Source organism: Calypte anna, chromosome 2 (assembly GCF_003957555.1).
Source record: "Calypte anna isolate BGI_N300 chromosome 2, bCalAnn1_v1.p, whole genome shotgun sequence".
In the NCBI taxonomy this organism is placed as follows: Eukaryota; Metazoa; Chordata; class Aves; order Apodiformes; family Trochilidae; genus Calypte; species Calypte anna.
Genome location: NC_044245.1, coordinates 90266710 through 90286469, shown reverse-complemented (window position 1 = coordinate 90286469; position 19760 = coordinate 90266710). Strand labels below are relative to the sequence as shown.

The following is a 19760-nucleotide window of genomic DNA, read 5'->3' as shown; positions in this document are numbered from 1 at the left end:
CCGGATCATACTTGATGTACAAATGGAAAATAAATACAGTTTCAAGGTTGCAAGGTTCAGGATTAGAAAGACAGCACATGTGAATATTACTTTCATATTAAAAAAATGAAATGTTTGTTTCCTTTATGAGGTTGCATGCGTTTACACAAAAACACAAGTACAGGTACTATAAACTTGTGTTTAACTATCTAAATTATCACTTTCCTTACAAAATAACACACCCCCCAAAAAAGTATTTCCAGTTTATGGTAGTTTGTAATTTTTGAGTTTAAGAAATAGTGCAACTAATGAAATCTCAGTCTTCATGTTTGATGATTTTACAGAGTACACACTCTACAATTTTAGTTTTGTTTCAACTTTTGTTGGTCTCACCTGTATTTGTTCCTTACTGAAAGTTCCCTTTGAAATACCTCACAGGATTTGTTCTAGACCTTAACGTGTAGTAATGTAATCACTGTGCAAACCTCCTTGCAAAGGGTTTTCTTCTTTGCAGACAGTAATCATACCTTGCGTTTCTGAAATTACTCAGGTGTGGATCTCATGCTTGAATAAGGTGGTTGTGTTTATTATCTTTCAGTCTTAAATGCTTCATAGCACTGATGTGTAATCACCTTTTAACTTGATTTTAGTTGTAGGGTTTTTAATCCAAGGAAACAAATGGATTTTCCATTGGCTTGAAACTGCCATTGTGCAGAACAAACTAGCAGCCTTAAAGTGGGGAACTTTGCCATTTGTCATTGGCTGTCGAGCAGTCCAAATGTTACCATTGTGCAAGCATATGCAGTAGCATGAGTTTATTATAGTGAGCTGTAAACTTAAAAGGAAGCCCACCAGTAAATCACTCTCTAATTTCATCCATGTTGGATTTTTTTATTTGTTTTGAGTTTGGGGTTTTTTGTTTGTTTTTTGTTTTGGTGGGTTTTTTTTTCTTTTTTTCTTTTTTCTTTTTTTTTTTTTTTTTTTCCAAAGGTTCTTAATAATTCCAGAGTTTGGGTAAGGGAAAAGCAGTGCTGTATTCTGACAGGAAACTATGCAGTAATAGAAAATAGAGTGCGTGCCTCCGTGCCTGGGATGCAGTTGCTGAGGAGAGTTCAAGGTTGTGTTTTTTCTGACTTTTGTGTGCCCACTCAGCTAAGCTCAGTTACAACGCCGCGTTAACGCAGCCTTTTGCATTTATTTAAAAAGAGCAGGCTCTCCATTCAGAACATCCAGACTCTGGGCATTGTGTAGGAGAATGACACCAAGGGAAAGGAATTTCCCCGTTCTCAGAGATCAGCGCTGCAGGAGCATTACAGGGGCAGCTTTATAGCTCTGCCGTCACTGCCTACAATGGAGAGGGCTCTGTCTGCCGGCTGAACAAAGGGCCTATTGTGACCAGCTGGCCCAAGAAGCTCTTCAGTCACCGTGACTCCATCACAGAAAATTTGGCTTACAAGAAAATATTGAACACAAAGTGCGAAACAAGATGCCTGCGTCAGAATGAGTGATAGGGGGGCAGAACCGGCCAAGCTGACACAGCAGCTCTTTTTCTATTGTATTGTTATACACACCCCATGTGTCATCTGATGGAGTGGTTTACTGCCTTTGGTTTCATAAGAAATGCAGTACAAAAACCAGAACCTAGAGTTTACTGTAAGGTCAGACCGTGAAAAACCAGGCCCGTCCAAAGGTACCAAGCAACAGGGATCGCATTCTTGTCAAATCTCTCCTGAGAGCCACCCACTCTCCTAGCTACTGTACATCTTGCTGCTGCTTACAGGTATTTTTCACAAGTGGAACGAGTGCCTCTGTGCATTTTAGCATAACAGTCAAGTTAAACATCAGTGCCTTCTTCAAGGCATGATTTCAATCACTAGGGCAGCACTTTGTGCAGCATCTCTGGCTGTCACCCCAGTTCTTGTAGGAGGTGCCTCATTTGTCTGTTATCGCCCTCCCAGTTCCTCTCGCTGATTTTGAAAATCTGTTTTTCAGGCGACGTGCTTCAGCTGGATTGGATTCACAGGCAGCAGGAGCAGTCTGTGTACTTTAGTAGTGCCTGTGTAACAGGTTATGCTGGGTTTCATAAGCTGTGTGAAGACGGTGCTGGTGGTAAACAGTAGCAGGGAAATAAAAAAAAAAAACTGGTTGCTTTGATATGCTCACTATGGTCCAAGGAGCAATTCCTTCTACTGCTGGCCTTCGCAGTGTGCCTTCCTGTATGATGCCTTTGCTGGATCCTGACCCTGCCTGTTTTAACCTGTAACCAGTAGAGACATGTAGGTACAGTTTAGAGCCCCAAATTAGCTGTTTGAGCAGCCTAAATTCTTACCAAGGATGAGTATTTTCGAAATGTTGTGAGGAAATAGGAGTTCACTCTACTAAATGTGCATTCATGAATTCCACTGTTCTGAATTATTTTGATGTCGTCACTTGTCAGATAGTTCAGATGTAAGGAAGGGAATATAGCTCTGAGAATATAGATCTTCTAATTTGATTGCTGACTATAGGAAATAATCCAATGCTGTTTGAACATAAATTTTAACTGAAATCAGCAATATATGTGTCCTCTCTTGGTCTGAAATCTCATTGCCACATGTGTGTGGCTTGCCTTTCCTTCAAAGAGAACACTGAACTTGTTGGACTGGCATTTCAACTTTTTTCCTCAACTCCATCTGGCAGTGCCAGCAGGATGCTGTGTTGGATGATGCAATTTCAGTTAAAGGACACCACATCCTTACCTCTGAGATCTTACTGTCCTAAGGTAGTTCAGTGTGATTTGTTGGTTTGAACTCAAGTGAAGTCTGCATGCACTTGAAGGTGAGAAGGCAAAGAAAGCTACAGAAGAGTGGGAGTCTGCAGAATCAACGTTGCATGCAAGTTTCCATACAAGTGAACTTCATAAACTGTTGGGATAACACACAATGTAGTATCTAGTCTGTTCATCATCTTTTTATCTCTTTTCTGAAGAAATCAGCAACCTGCAGATGCTGTGTGCAATGTGGTGGCCTTGCTGTGTGATTTTTTGTGTAAAATTTTCTCCAAGTAATTTTGAAAAAAACCAACAGCTGACCACTTACCTGGAATTACCTTTAACTGAGACAGATTTGCTTATCTGAAAGAAAAAAAAAAGAGTATTTTTAGGAAAACACAGAAGAAATAGTGAAAGCTTTCTTTGATTGGCAATGGCCAGTTTCATCTCCATTGGGGTGATGTTAGAAATGCCACATAATGGAGCAGAAGTAAGATCATGTTATGGTCTCCTAATAGGAAGCTGCTGACCTTCCACAGTTCCTCAGTACAAATGAAGCTTGGTAGCATTAGTGTTAAAATTCCTATTTGTACAGGATATTTCAGGGCTAACAGTTTCTCTGCTTATTGGTCTGTTGCTTGTACCACGAGGATATGTGGTTAGTGATCACTTGTTGCGGTCCTTCCCTTTCTTATGGTTGAAAAGCACATTTTTGCCCAAAGTGGCCAAAAAGAATTTTTAGTTTGACTGCTTTAATTGTGAACCTCCAAATCTCATGATGTACTGTGTTGTTTTCTTTTCCTAACTACTTTATTCTTTCAGCATTACATGCTGCTGCCCTTTCTGGCCATGTCAGCACAGTGAAATTGCTGCTGGAACATAATGCACAGGTAGATGCTTTGGATGTCATGAAGCATACCCCGCTTTTCCGAGCCTGTGAGATGGGACACAAAGAAGTGATCCAAACACTTATTAAAGGTCAGATGTTATGAATTTACAAATTACAAGCCTGGTCAGAGTTCTCCTGCTGCATTCTGTGGGACTGGGAAATAAACAGCACAGCTGAGCAAGAGGTGGGGTAGGAAATTACTTCTCTAAAGCAGGTTTTGTGTGTAAGTACCCTTTGTTGAACAGCACTAGTAAATGTAAAAGATTATCAGAATGTTGTGCTAGAAGAGTTAAATATAAAACTTTCAAAATTGGAATAGTTTTTTTCACAGCTTTTTCTGCTCAAGCCTTTTCAAGTATGTTCTGGTCTCTCAAACTGCCTCTTCCCCTAGCAACTGATTGTTTGTCTTTCTTATTTTTCTTCAGTAAATAATACCAAATTAAGCTTTCTTCTCTTTTGTGAGAAAACATTTTTAGGTTTCTTTGAAGGCTTTTTGACTATTGAATTTAATCTTTATTCTTTTAATTAAGGTAGCTATCAAAAATCCCAGCTAATTTTAAATGTTTCTAAGCATTTCTAAACATTTAAAAAATTTCTAAATGTTTTTCTCTGATTGTTTTTTGCAAGCAATATTTTATTTGTAGACAGAAATAAGATTTAGTAACACAGTTTTAGATAATTGTAAAAATTCTGCTAAAGTGGAAGCAATATGGTCAATAAACAATAAACAATTTTAAAAATTGTATTTTTGATGGAAAATTCTTTCATTTTAGCTTCACATAAAACTTCTAAGTAGCTGGAAGCAGCCTGCTTCCTACTTGAGGTATTATCCCATTTATGGACAGTTGAAGTATCCAGGCTAAGAAGTTGCAGGTTTTCCATCACCCAATCTTTCTTACTGATCAGAGGGGGCTTCCCTCTGATCTGCTGGGAATATTTTAACCCCATTTAGGAGGAGCTTTTCGTCCCACCTCCTATGCAAGTTAGCTTTTGTAGGTTCAAGAAGCTTAGTTATCAGAACTTAGTTATGTTTGATTAAATATTTTATGATATAGACTATCATTGCTTCTTGTTGGCTCAGTTTTTTGTTTCTGGAGGTCTGGTTTTTATGGAGTTTTACAATTTACAAGAATACACAGAGAATACTTAAAACTCTTAACATGCTTAAATTTTATAAAATCAAGCTTTTTCCTTCTTACACTTCACTTCTTACACTTACTCCTTCTTACACTGCAAATGTTTTATCTTTGTATGCTCTAGAGATTTAAAAATATACTTCATTTGAAGTCTAATATTCAAAAGAGATTGTTGTTAAGAAATAAAAGTTACACTGGAAATTAATAGGGCTGAAACAAATACAGGCTGGGTTTTTCTAGGGCATTTGGCAAACCTGTAGATTCTAAGAAGAGGATGGATACTCACTGAAACTGTCTCATTCCTGATTAGTTTTTCTTTAGGTTTTAGGATTCGAGTGACAAAGCTGAAGTTACTTTCCGAAAAATTTCTCTGAATTGCCAGTTTACCAAATGAGTTATAGTTGAACATAAGCCTGTTCTTTTTTTTTTTTCTTTTCACTCAAAGAATTTTCTTTTTATGTATGTGTTGTTACAGGAGGAGCAAGAGTAGATTTGGTGGACCAAGATGGCCATTCGCCCCTTCACTGGGCAGCCCTGGGAGGAAATGCTGATGTGTGCCAAATCTTGATAGAAAATAAAATCAACCCTAATGTGCAGGATTATGCAGGCAGAACACCTCTGCAGTGTGCTGCTTATGGAGGTTACATTAACTGCATGGTAGTGTTGCTGGAAAACAATGCAGATCCAAACATTCAGGATAAGGAGGTATGTTGTTCTTCACTGGGCTATTTAATTAACTTCAGAATAACCATAAAAAAAGCATTTTCCTTTTTTTCAAGGTTGTTGTCTTTTCTGGGACATAAAAACATGTTTGCTGCTGTTTATCACAAAAGGAAATGCATCCTGACATAATTTTTCCTATGGCTTCATTTCTAAAATCTTGAATGAAAAGCAGTATTTTAATATGCAGAATGAATTGAAGTTTTATATTTTTCCATATCACTTTTGACTTTTCCTTGTCAAAGTGTGACCTTACAAGCAGTAATTTTAATAATCTGACTTCTTAACTTCTGTCATTTGATATTAACAGCTGACATGGAAATGTGATTTTGTAGTCTGTAGTGTGTTTCTTGAGCATAAAGACAGAGCAAGTAAGATAAGTGAGACTGCACAAGAACTGCTTCCCACATAAATATCCCTATACATGTCAGTCTTCCAGGTGGAAAAAAAAAATAAATTAACATTGATTATATGCTCTTTTGTGCCATTATTCAAGCAGTAAGTGAAATTAGGAGCCAGAATAATTGCGTAACATATAGCAGATTTCTTTGTTATATGACATAATTTGGTAGAACCTCATGAATCAAAAGAATTTCACACAAGTTGATAAAGTTTTCTGTAACTATTCATTGTAGGGCAAGGATAATTTTCCAGGTAATGAAAAGTGGGGTTTATTATGAGTTTTACAGAGCAGGCTGGGGAGATTTTTCAGCCTGCCACCAGCTCTGCATGACATCAGTTTTAGTACAGCTGAACACATACATCAGCTTCACCTATTTGGCACGGAGACACTGAAGCTCTTCAGCCCTTGGAGTTGAGGGGTGGCTTGCTAGCACTGAAATCAGAATATCTTCATGGGTTTTGGTGTTACCCAGCCTTCTAAGTATTTCCTACATTTGGAGTTCAGAAAAGTAAGACACTGACAGAAGGCATGGCTTGGAAGTGAAGTGAAATATCTGTGTTTTGTTAACAAAGTTTGAAGTATTTGCATTGTGGTTCTGTAATCCCTAAGACTGGTCATATATGGGCTGGCTGTGTGTAAAACGCAGCTTGAGAGCTGGTCTTTGTTAGCCTGAGCTGATAAGCTTTCCTCAAACTTGACCTGATTTTGGATTTCTGTTGTAAGTCTTTCAGTCCTGTCACAGTGTTTCAAAGCAGCCTAGAAACCAGTCCAAACTATAAGGGTTGATGAGAGCTGCTTCAATCCTGAGCAGCATACCTGCAAAGAGAGCAACTCTAGAGCCAGTTTCCAGTTTCCTGATGCTGATTTTACTGTTGCTTAAAGTGAAGAAGCATCAGTTAGTAATCTTCTTTAAAAAAAAAAAAAAAAAAAAAAGTCAATATTTAAATGCTGTGTTATTTTATTTTTACAAGAAATTTATTTTAGAAGAATTAGTTTGCCCTCCATGTTCAGAAAAGCATTGAATTACAGTATGATTTAAGACTTTTACTGTGGCTTGATAGAGTTGAGGGATAATACTTATTTTTGTTCTCCTGTTTACAGGGAAGGACTGCTTTGCACTGGCTTTGTAACAATGGCTACCTTGATGCTATAAAGTTGCTTCTTGGTTTTGATGCTTTCCCTAATCATATGGAAAACAGTGAGGAGAGGTATTGCCTGTCTGGATATATTATTCTCTAATTTAGCAAAAGTGCTACCTACTACTTTAAATGTTGAGTGTTCAGATATTGCCAGAAAATCATGGTCTTGTATCTAAAAGAAGTGCCAAAATATTTGGCTTCAGTGTAAGCAGCCTTTCTAATGTCACAAATCATCTTTAGGCAAGGGATTGCAACTTCATCTGTTTATACTTTTGAACCTGTAACTTACAGAGATTTCTGCATTTATTTACTCATTATAGTCTTGTTTGAAATATTAAAAATCTTAATTTATATGAACTTGATAGTGGATATAATGGACAGTGGATAATGGATGAAAAGACACTTTGTTGGAGCAAACTGGGTTTGTTTTTTTTTTCTATTTGGTAGGAATACAGTGAGAAGAAAGAAAATGGGAGAAATGTTATGTTTTAAAATAGTGATTTCAAATTACCTTGTGGTTAACTGTTTCCTAAAGGCTTAGTTAAAAAAAAAAATCTGCCTGTAATCACAAAGAGACAGTACATTTGCATCTCTTTTTGTCTTTCATTGACATAGAAATAATAGTTTTTTTAAAGTGATTTGGGTTATGGAGTTTGAATTAGTCACATGACTGTGAAGATAATTACTATTAGCAGAAATTTGTAAGGTGTTTTTAAAAGTGGTTGACCTCTTCATAATTATAAATAAAATTGTGATCATTATGCCATATACATTTGAATATTTAGACATTTTAAATAACTTGGGAACCCCATATTTAAGGTGATATCTGAGTCTTCCATGCTTATCCCAGTTTTTGCTTTCTGCCTTCATCGTCTCTCTTTTGCTCTCTAGAGGACTTTTCTCTTTCTTCCTTTTCTGTTCTTATTTTTTGTTGAGAAACACAAATGCAAATATAAGTAATTCCTAATGAAGCAGTGCCAAGGCTCTCTTCAGTAATTTTTGACAGGAAATTAAATAAACAGTTGTAATTAAATTCCTCTTAATAGGTAAGATTAAAACCCACCATTTTGCCAGAAAGAAGACTGCTGTTTTCCTTACTTTGTAGAAATATACTAATGATGCTGAAATATTAGGAAAAGACCTTAGCTGTGGTTTTACTACTGTCATCCAGTTAGTATCTGGTTTTGTTTCTCTTCTGGCATTAGTATATGGTCTTATGTTGAAACCTAGATAACTCAAAATATTCCAAAGGTCAGCCCTTTAAGCACTAGTGCATGTGCAAATCAAAACAGATCACCAATATTTCTAGATGAATCACTTTCTAAGTATAGTTCTCCTTAAAAGGTGTGTATTGTATATAAAAATTGCATGATTGCCTCTTAAACATCTACAAAACCTTGTTTTATTGTTAAGAGATCAGAAGTCTGGAAAGTGGAAGAATCAAGTCATGTATTGCAAGAAGGGAGAGTAAAAATAACCTCATAGGTATGGTTTATCCATAAATCCATCCATAATTTTTTAATCAGTAGCAATTTCAACATAGTAATTTTTTTTTCCAATACACTTACAAAAAGAAGCTTCTCTTCACTTTGTCAAAGTGAAGATGAGTTACGAGCTACTAGTCCAACATTCAATAAAACAACATTTAATAAAATTAACAACATTTAATAAATTAACAACATTTAATAAAATTAAACAGGTTTGTGAAAAGATGGAGCAGAGATTGCTTCTAGGACTATAAGATGCCTAATTGCTTGCAGATAGATGATTTAGTGCTAGTCTGAAGGGCAGTAGGTTTGGTTTTGTTTACAAAGTTATTTCATAACAACCTGATCTCCTGGGTCCATGGCTTGGTGCCAGCCTAGCTGCTGTTTGACCACTTTAATGCCAAATAATGGATAAGAGCTGATGTCTTCTTTGTGTGTTTTCCTGTGACCTCACCTGGATTTAAAAAGTTTAGTTGAGAGATAACCAGTGGAAAATAAAATTTACAGCAAAGCATGAACTGACATGAGAGTAATGGCTAGTTGTGAGGAGTGTATGTAAGCAGCATTGAATGGATAGAGACCAATCATATAAACCCCTATTCAGATTTTATTTTTGTGAGTTTTTACTTTCAAAGGTAGCTATAGCTGAATTAGGGAATCCATGATTAAGAATATGGCTCTCCATGACTGGAATTCTCAATATAATATATTATCTTGGTACAAACATGCTAGTAGCATAAAGTTTAGCTTAATATTTTTGTACTTGTTGTTTAAAATATTCAAAACTAAGTATACCTTTAAAAACATGAAATGAAGTCCCTTCTGAAGTTCCCATTCCCGGGTTATCAAAACTCTGTATCTCTTTAAATGCTCTTAGCAACCCACCTTGACATACACATTTTCATGTTATGTCACTGTCGTTATTCCTGCAGACACTTCAGCTCAGATACTGTTAATCCTTCCATCAAATCATTGCTGTGTGGCAAGTCCAATTGTGCTTTCTGTCTGTTTTTCTTGGCTTACCAGCATTACGTCCTAGCAGGTTACCATCAAGAAGAGCCCTAATTTTCCCAGTCACATGCACTGACACTTGCTGTTTAATAGTCTTCTATTACATTGTCTTGATTATGGTTTGTGACTGATGGTTTGCCATCACTGTGTGTCTTTGGCTGAATGTTTCAGTGTTGGTGAGAGACCTATGTACATTTTTCCCCTGCATTGACAATGAGAATTTTGGGATTTTTTTTTTAAAAGCAAAGCCACTTAATATTTTAGCATCTTTGTACACTTGAAAACAGACTTAAGTCTTCCTAGTATTTAAAAAAAAATATCCCTCTATGAAGATCTGACACTGCTGCTTGCTCACCTGTAGTGTCCTTCATCAGTCCTATAGAAATAAAGCCAGATTTGACAGTAAGCCTGTAGAACTAGATGTATACTAGAAGTTGCCTTTTTATGAAATGAGGATGAAACAAATGTATATTATGTTTAGAATTCTTGTTAAGTGATAATTGTTGTGGGTTTGTTCTGTTTTATAGATACACTCCACTTGATTATGCCTTGCTTGGTGAACACCATGAAGTGATTCAGTTCATGTTAGAACATGGGGCTCTATCTATAGCTGCCATACAGGACATAGCTGCTTTCAAGATTCAGGCTGTCTACAAAGGATACAAAGTTAGAAAGGCTTTTCAAGAGAGGAAGAATCTTTTAATGAAGCATGAACAGCTGAGAAAAGATGCAGCTGCCAAGTAAGTCTGAGACTTGAAATCTACTCCAGCAAGTAGACATTTCTCATATGTTTCTATATATCAGTGTATGATTTTTTCTGTTCCTTAATCATCACATATTCTTATTCTTCTTCTTATTATTATTATTACTTATTATTATCACTTGTTCCTTTTAGTAAAATTAATGGAACTATAGAAAGCATATAATGGAATTTATTTTATACATCTATAGATGAAAATAATTTTCCAGATAATCCCAAATTAAATAGCAAGCTTTATATAATATACAAGAACAAGGCAAAATACCAAAAGCTGAGAAGCTAGCTTGTTACTCTCTGTGAATCTTGAACTGATATTCTATGTGATGATAAAAAGGCTTGGAAAATATTTCTCTCTCTAAGGTAATGGAAACACACAATTAGTGACCTATCAAGTCTTTGATATCAGTTTTGAAAATAAATGAGTGAGTAGATGAAGAAAAAAACCCAGGATATTCTGGTTTAATAAGTCCTAGCTTGTTTCACAGGGGAGGTTGTGCTTTTCTAACAAACTGATCTCACAGATTTTATTTGCAGCTTCTGTCTTGGAACATATATTTTCTGCCCTTGAATTAGACTTCTATCATGAAATAATTATATTAGATTATAGTTAACTAACATATGCAATTCAGATAGTTATTTGTAAGATGAGTGGGTTCTGTCTAGAGTTCTTATGCTATTTAAATGAAGTAACGGTAGGAAGGTGGTGAGTCTGGAGTCAGAAGGTACATAAATCATAGAATCATAGAATCGACTGGATTGGAAGGGACCTCAGAGATCATCAAATCCAACCCTTGATCCACGACCGCTGCAGTTACCAGACCATGGCACTGAGTGCCACATCCAGTCTCTTTTTAAATATCTCCAGGGATGGAGAATCCACTACGTCCCTGGGCAGCCCATTCCAATGTCTGATCACTCTCTCCGTAAAGAAATTCTTTCTAATATCCAACCTAAACCTCCCCTGGCACAACTTGAGACCATGCCCTCTTGTCTTGCTGAGAGTTGCCTGGGAAAAGAGCCCAACCCCCACCTGGCTACCCCCTCCTTTCAGGGAGTTGTAGAGAGTGATGAGGTCTCCCCTGAGCCTCCTCCAGGCTGAACAGCCCCAGCTCCCTCAGCCTCTCCCCATAGGATATGTGCTTAAGTCCCTTCACCAGCCTGGTTGCCCTCCTTTGGACCTGCTCCAGGACCTCGATATCCTTCCTAAACTGAGGGGCCCAGAACTGGACACAGTACTCGAGGTGTGGCCTCACCAGTGCTGAGTAATAAATGATCACCAAAATACTTAGCTTGTTTGGGCTTTATCCTAAAGAGTCATAATATGAAGAAGAATAAATTAGTACCTGGCTTTCTCTTGAAGAAAGCTGACTCTTGAATGAAAAACAACCACCTGAAAAGATTTCTGCATGATTTTGTAGGACTATTTCTGTAAAGAGAGGTCATATGAATAAACACACAAGGTAATTTTTGGGCCTCAAGGTATTTTTGTTGCATCCATGTATCATAGACAGGCTCAGATGGACTCTGCTCTAGTTCATATTTGGTAGTTTGATGTTCTGTGTATCTGGTTGGTCTGACCTTGATTTGGTTTGAATGCTGCTACTACTTCACTGGTTAATAATTGTTAATGCCCATAAGAACCATAGCTAGAAATACCAGATAACTGATCTCTTGCTCGTATCTTTAGATCCTGAGGTTGTAACTTGCAAACCCCTACTATTTACCTTTTCCACTGAAGTCAATAGGAATCAAACCCATGCATGGAGAAGCTGCCTTTGCCTTTTAAAATGTCCCACATATCTTATATATTTCTTTTTAATTCTGAGAACTTTGCTTCTGGCTGTGTGGTCACAGCTGAGTACCAAATGAGGGAATTTTATTCACTGTGATGACAGTAATTTTAAGAAAAATCTGCAATACACCATCTAGAAGAATAAATGAAAAAGGATTGCCTCATGGAAATTTGGGGGTGTTTTTCTCATTGTTTTCCTTCTGAGTTTCTGATGTACTTTCTGAAGCTTACAAAGATGCTGTTGATATGTTTGAAAACAATAGAAAGAAAGTCTGTGTACTAAATACCATAAAACCAGAATTAAAATATAATTGCAGTGTACATGCAAATCATGTTGTCACATAACAAATTTTATTTAATTGCAGTTTTATAATCTGCAATAAACTAGAGGGGACATTATGTTGTCATCATTCTGCACACCCATCTGTGCATTCCGCAGCTAAAATTGGCCAGGGTGTTGCTACATGCAAAAAAATAATATCCTTGCTGATGTTTAAAAATCTGCTCTTCAGATAAAATTAGACATTATGTGGGAAAGCAGATTAATGGTGAACTCCTAGATTGGACACCCCGCCCTACTATTTCAGTGTATGTATTTAAAACTTGATTTGTAATATGTCGTTTTAGAGAGTCTCACTAATAGAAATTGTTCCTATGTCCCGCATACTTTTAATTAGCCTGTTCTTTTTTCTTTTTTCTTTTCTTTTCTTTCTTTTCTTTCTTTTTTTTTTTTTTTTTTTTAAGAAAAAACAAAACAACAAACCAAAACCAAAACAAAAAACAGAAAGTCAAGCAACATCTCATGTCTGTATTATTTTCTGGAAAAGTTACATTCAGTTACTCTCAGTGTATTGGGTGCCTGCAAAACATTTCTACACAAACATATTCTCCCATGTTGAACAAACCTATATCAAAGAAATGGTAATTTAGAAAATAAAGATTGATGCAGCCCAAAACAGCAGGCACACTATTATGTCACTGAGCAAACAGATGTATCAGGAAACCAGTTTGGTTTAGCAGAGAAGCCATGACAGAGCTCAGATGCGGAAAGGCATAACACAGGAGGTGGAAGCAGGGACAGGCTGCAAAGGAAGAGCTTAAAAATCTTACTTGGGCATAGAATCATAGAATCATTTTGCTTGGAAAAGACCTTCTAAGGTCATCAAGTCCAACCATGAACCTGGCACTGCCAAGTTCACCAAATGGGTAGTGTCAGGAAAGGGATATATAGGGGTGGTGTCCCTATAAATGCCTATAAATACCTATAAATATATAGGTATTTACAGACATAGATGAGATTCCCCTCCCACCCTTGTCTTGTCCAGGCTGAACAGTCCCAGATCTCTCAGCCTCTTCTCATATGAATTATGCTTCAGTCCCTTAAGCTTTCACTGGGTGACTCCATTATATCAGTAATGAAAGACTGTGAAAGAATAATCCATCTGGAATTTAACAAAGCAAGAAATAAGGACTGATCTTAATTTGCAAATAATAAACTATATCAAACTCAGTTTTGCTCTGTAACAGAATAACAGGTTTTGTGGTGATGGAGCAACAGTACCTGGCATTCAGACTTGCCTGAAGCTTTCAAGCTTTGTCATGTGCCATTCTCCTTAGCTAAGTACAGCAATGTACCTTGCGTCAAACTGCTGTCAGATGAGTGAAAACAGGAAGAAAATTAACAAAAAGGTAGTTCTTAATGGTTCTAAACTGGAAGTGTATGCTGACGAGAATTCTGTGTAAATCCATCCTGAATCCAATATTTTAATTTAAGAAGTAAAATGTTAAATTTCCAAATGGCACCAAGGTGCATGCAGCATGTAGATGTAAGCACATCAAAGATGAAAGCAGAAATCAGAATGGTGTTAATACATCTGAGAAGTGGTTGAGGAAAAAATAGGTAGGTGAGAATGAACAGAAGGCTTTACACATTTGGCAAGACTTATCAACACAGGAATGCTGGGTGGGAATTTACTGCCTTTTAAGCCTTTTTCTTAAGGACTATATATTAAAAGGTTGTATTAGATCATAAGCTGAACATGTGATTCAGCAGTGTCATGCTTTCAAAAAACAAACATCCAGCTTAATTGTATAGCAGTAGACATCTATTTATACAACAAAAAGCAGAGCTCTTCTTGGTCAAGATAAAGCTTTAGCAGCAGTAGGAACATACCTAGAGATCTATTATCAGTTATGAATTGTAACTGATTTTTATGTCCCCCAGCACAGAGACATATTATAAATTCAAATCTTCCTCCACTGAATAGATACAAAAAGCAACAAATTCTTCACAGAATAGGAAAGTTTGGTTTCATTTTGGCAGGATCCAAAACTCAAAGCATCTCTGTGTCTTCACAAATGCTTAAGGCTGAAACTGTTCCTTTCCATCTGCTAAAGCTTCAGTTTTTGTTCTCTCACTTTCGTAATGAAGTACAAATTTATGATCATTCAGGACAAGATTCTGTGGCAAATACAATGGGAAGGTTTGGTATGGCAGCTTGGTTATCACAGTGCATTTTTCTTTGTTCGGAGCCAAAATTTGGATCCTTCTGAGTTGCCAGAACCTCCTGAGAATGACTTAGGACCCTTCAATTAGAAATTTGTCTGCTTGCTTTACTTGTTCATAAACCCTAGTCTCTCAATTTAAACAGCACTAAAACTTGGAAAATTTAATTTAGAAAATTTCCTTCATTATAAAACAAACTATATTTCTAACTAAATAAAGCAAACCTCAAGGGGAGGTTCACGAGTATTCTTCAGGAGTCTGTTAGTCAGTTACGCTCTACTGTGACAATTAGGATGATGGTCTCTGAAATCCCTTTCATTTACTGATTTAATTGGTTTCAGCTGAAAAATTAGCACACAAACAAGACCTTTTAGAAAAAAAACCAAACAACCTTTTACTTCTTCTCAACTTTTAGTCCTGTGTAATTTCAATAATTGGAATGTTACTGAAGTTAGTGTTTAGAGTGAATCTTCTCATCCAAATTTGCAGGCTGCTTGGGCTTGATCGTGTATCACACAACCCCTCTCACACCTTCTTTTCTAATGGAGGATGCTGGTAAACGCTTGATTCTTGTGAAGAAAAAAAATGACTGTTCTGTGAATAGTAAGATCTGATTTATCAGCTTAAACAGCAGAGCAGTGTCAGTGGGATCCATACTGTACATGAGACAGATACCCTCACCTAGTCAGCCTGTGGAATGCCGATATTATTTGAAAATAGCCACTTTTTTTTCCTGTGCCAGAGGGAATACTGAACTTCGGGCTGCCAGGAGTGTATTTTTGAGATCAATTAGCAGCTTCTCAGGTACAAAGTTCAATCAGCTGCTTCTGCAGAGCATACTCGATAAGATAGTACTGACAGATAAAGTTAAAGCTTCTCCTTAGCAGCTCACAGAGAAGTGACATACACTGGCATTGATACGACTCACAGGAACCGGGGCTGGCGTGCTGCATAACTAACCTGTCATATGCTCTGCTGTGAGCTAATGTGTCAACAGTCTGCAAACTACACTGTAGCATGGGGAGCAGGTTAAGATATCAGGCAGCTACACGAGACGACATTTACAACCTGTCCATTCCATCAGGAGAAGTGTCAGTTCATTCTACAGCCAGCGCTTCGTTTATAAAGCCAGATTCAGCGGCGGGTAGATGCGAAATGTTTGCTGCCTGCCATTGGGTTTATTCTGCTTTGCAGGAAAACGGATTCCAAATCTAAAGTCTGATGGCATTCCCACTGTATTTCAAAAGAGGTTGCAAAACAGTATTCACCAGATGTGCCTTCCCTAAGCTTCTCCAAGATTCCCTTTTATATCCACATTATTTAAGAGATGCACGACTTCTTTCCTTTTGGAAAGTGGAATGTCATCATTGTAATGGCATACGGTGTGCACACAAGTCTTTCACTCACATATTTTCAGTTTTTATAATTTGTATAACAGTTAATCTGATTATGCAAAGTAAGTTTATTATCTGCTAATTATAAATGCATAGCAGGAAGTTAGCACCAGTAGCTAGTTTGAAGATAGTTTATAAGTGTCTGTATTAATTATGACACTGGTAAGTGTGAGAAATAATTTTCAAAGAGATTGTCTTTTATTGAAGTTTTCTGATTTTCCGATATAGTTCATTACTACTTATATTAAAGCATTTTTCATTACTAATTAAAAAATTAGAGTCGTATTTCTTGTCTTCTGACACCTCTTGAAAGTCCTGCTTTTAATTTGTATATATTTATAAGGAAACTGAGTTTTATTTCCAACAAGGGAGTGTTAAAAAAAAAAAAAGCTACCACAAATTGAATAGGCAGCTGACTTGTAAGGACATCACCTTCACTAGGCTGTAGCTGCAAGTCAGTTGTTATTTTGGATCTAGATGGACTTCAGTGCAATAGGTGTCCCTTTCTCACACACACACACAAAAAAGTGTTATAGTCAAGGTTTTATTGTGGTGCTGTCAGGTTTCAGGAGAAACACGGTTACTAGATTTTGTCTGTGGAATTCTTATGGTCTTGACTATAATTACAGGAAACGTGAAGAGGAAAGTAAGAGAAAAGAAGCCAGGCTGCAGAAGGGGGTGCAGAACGTGGAGCAAAATAGGGCTCGAGTACAACAGAATCCAGCAAATCGAGAGAAGACTACCAGCATCTCACAGTTACTTAATAAGCAAATTGAGACACAGAATAAGAGACCTCTTTCCCTCAGTGCTTCACAAATTCAACCAGAGAGAAACAGTAGAGGTTCACCTAAAGCTTGTCACAGCAAAGGGACACCAAAGGAGAGTTGCCCATCAGCAGAGCCTCAGAGTGAAGGTCATAACATCAGGCAAGGTTTGTAAACTTTTTTAGTTGTTCTGATTATCCTTTTTATCCATGTCTGGGAGTGTTTTATATGTAGAACCTGTTTTACTGTATCATTTCTTGTTCTTTCATTATTTAAGTGATTTATATAGGATAGAGTTAGATGCAAATTCTTTTACTGCACGTGTTATGTCAGCCTAAGTAGTCAAAAATACCAGTATCTACAGTGTCTGTAAAAATAGCTAAATTATGTGAGAACAGGTTGTTTGGAGTTGCTTGCACTGTTTGGAGAAAATGAGATTAAAGATCTGTAGGATTCTTGAAAAATGTTAATGGAGAAGTTGTAATTTGTTTTCAAACAAAGTTGAAGTAAAATTTTTCTAAGTGACATCTCTAACACACAGAGGGGGCTGTTCAGACAGCTTGGTTCTCTGTGACAGAGCTCTCCAATGACCTGTCTTTGAAGTCCTCTTGTTGAGAACATTCTAAGGTACTTTTTGAGAATTGAGACTGTTTTTAGGAATTGTACTATGAAACACTTGTTTAAGGCTTGCTTAAAGCTTTTCTTGCCCTGCTCCACTCTTTTATACAATCTAGAAATGCATCATGAGTTTATCACCATTTCTTGACCACTCCTACATTAGTTTTGGCATGATAAACATTTGAATAACATTTCAGTCAGTTCTGACTGCAGACAGTTATAGCAATGGCTCAACTCTTTCAAAACCGGTTAAAGCATCTTTGTTATAATTTGAAGAAAAAATTTAATAAGTAGTTTATTTAAGGTAAGTAGCAAGGACTCCTTCGCTTATGTAATTTTTTTGCTAATTCCTCTGTCATTTCTGATCAGAGTATTATTATAATCCAAAGGAAAAAGAAGTCAAAGAGCTGTTCCTACTGAATAGTTTTTCCTAAATTTCTTTAGCTTTTACAGGGGAATATGTTGACCTTAAGTAGGTAGTCCATGGGAAACACAGACTACAGGGTCAGACTGACTGGAGAGCAGGACTGAATTTGCCAGATTTTCTGCAAAAGTTTCTAGCTCTAATACTTATGTTTGAAAAACCTACATTGATGTTCAGTTGTCTACACTTCCCTTCCCGGTAGGTTGGGGAATCCCAACCAGCAGCAAATTCTAGGAGCATGGAGCTTGGACTTTCAATTGAAGGTTTCCCTGAAGTATGAGATTTCCCTATGTATTTTCTCTCCTTTGCCTTAACTATAGTATCAAGAAGCAAGTTCTTTTTTGTGCTCTGTGCTTGTTATTGCTTGCTAAGAAAGTTTGTTTCAACCTCAGAAGATGATCTTGATAAGTTAAGTGATGGGTTTTTTTCCATTCCTCAGTTTTCCAGTTGTTCAGATTGGGAAGTTCTGCATATTCTACTTTAACAACTTAAATGTCTTACAGTGAATGTGTTCTACATACTGTACCAAGTTGTGGGTTAGGTTGAGTTCAGAACGAGCCCATTTTACAAAGCTGTGTACATTTGCCTCGCAGCTGTAAAAATTAACTTGTTGGGAGATCAAAATAGTGTTGTGACAGTGCTCGAATTTTCATACATTTCAATTGACTGTCAGCCCCAAATCATTCCTGTTGATGGCACTGACAGTTTTGTACTTGGCCTCATTAAGAGTAGGAGTATGCCCACAGAAATCTGGGCTTCAAAAGACACATTTTTAAAATAATCTGCTTCCCTGGTGTAATGAGAGAGGGAAGGGGAATTTCTGTCTTAATCCTGGGAGATTAAAATTGTTGATTCAAATAGATTTAAAAAAAAATAATTAAATTAATGATACATTAAAATACAGGACTAATTACCCATATGACAACCATGTATAAATTATAGTAACCTCTCAGTCAATACAGACCTGTCATGGTGATAAATCTTCTCTGTTGGAGACACCACTGATAATAATGCTGAGTTTCTTCTGTATAGTCTGTTAATCTGCCATAGTCTGTTACCCAATCAAGGGAGTATTTTATAAACTGTATCCTATACAGTTCTAAAAAAATGTAGTGTGGTTTTACCAGGTTTTGGATAATCTAGAAGATTTTTGTCAAAGATTACTTTTCTTTTTGCTCTCTTACCTGCCCTTTAACAGGTAAGGTAAGGCACCTGTCCGGTCCGTTTTCTCATTCCCCTGTTAGTTTCCTAGCAAAACAGAAGGTGGATGCTAGATGGAGATTTTATATTTTGCACTTGTCTGGCTTCCAAGTCATCCTCACGAGAGGAAGCAATTGTCACACTGGATTTATTTTCCCACCGTGTGCTTGGAAAAGGCATCTTGCAGCAAGGGAAAAATGGGAAGGGCTTTGTGGTTTCATTTACAATGTGAAGGGAAGTACTGAGAGGCCAAGTACTCTGCTTTTCCTGGGTCAGTGGGTTACCCTGTCCCCATGTGCCAGGCTGCAGGGTGGCAAGAGCACAAGCTGAGCCAAATGAGCTTGAAAGGGAGAGATGTATTGGGGTGTCTTCCCTGGAACAAGCAGGTGTGTTCAGGGGGCTGCACTCCCTCACTGTGTGGTGAGCATTTTTTTGTTTAGAAGACCATCAGTATTTTCAGGTTGGTGGAGAAATAAGTTTCTCCCTATGACTTTTTTTAGGCATCTAGCTCAAATGTAATTTGAGAGATAAAAGTACTTGTGGAATGGTAAGCAGATGAAAAAAATTGAGACCGTACAGTTACAGGCAGTCGTGTCCTCTTATATAGCTATATTCTGGTTTGTAGTGGAACTTGAACATTAAAATGGAATTAAAATTATAAAATGGTATTTTAGCATTAAACAAAAAAAAAACCAAAACAAACACTTTCATTTAAAAACAAATTGGCTATTGCTTTAAAAACCACATTTTTTTCTCAAATCCGTTGTGGGTTTTCATGTTTCTTTCCTC

The 19760-nt window shown here is 37.0% G+C and overlaps 1 protein-coding gene across 1 annotated transcript in view; it reads left to right on the top strand.

Moving 5' to 3' along the window:
• Nucleotides 1-19760, top strand: part of INVS (inversin) — an 87227-nt gene that overhangs the window by 57390 nt on the left and 10077 nt on the right. The window contains exons 9-13 of the mRNA XM_030446394.1: nt 3551-3706; nt 5229-5458; nt 6978-7084; nt 10041-10253; nt 16595-16896. Of these exons, the coding sequence (XP_030302254.1) occupies nt 3551-3706; nt 5229-5458; nt 6978-7084; nt 10041-10253; nt 16595-16896 (1008 nt within the window). The remainder of the gene's footprint in view (nt 1-3550; nt 3707-5228; nt 5459-6977; nt 7085-10040; nt 10254-16594; nt 16897-19760) is intronic.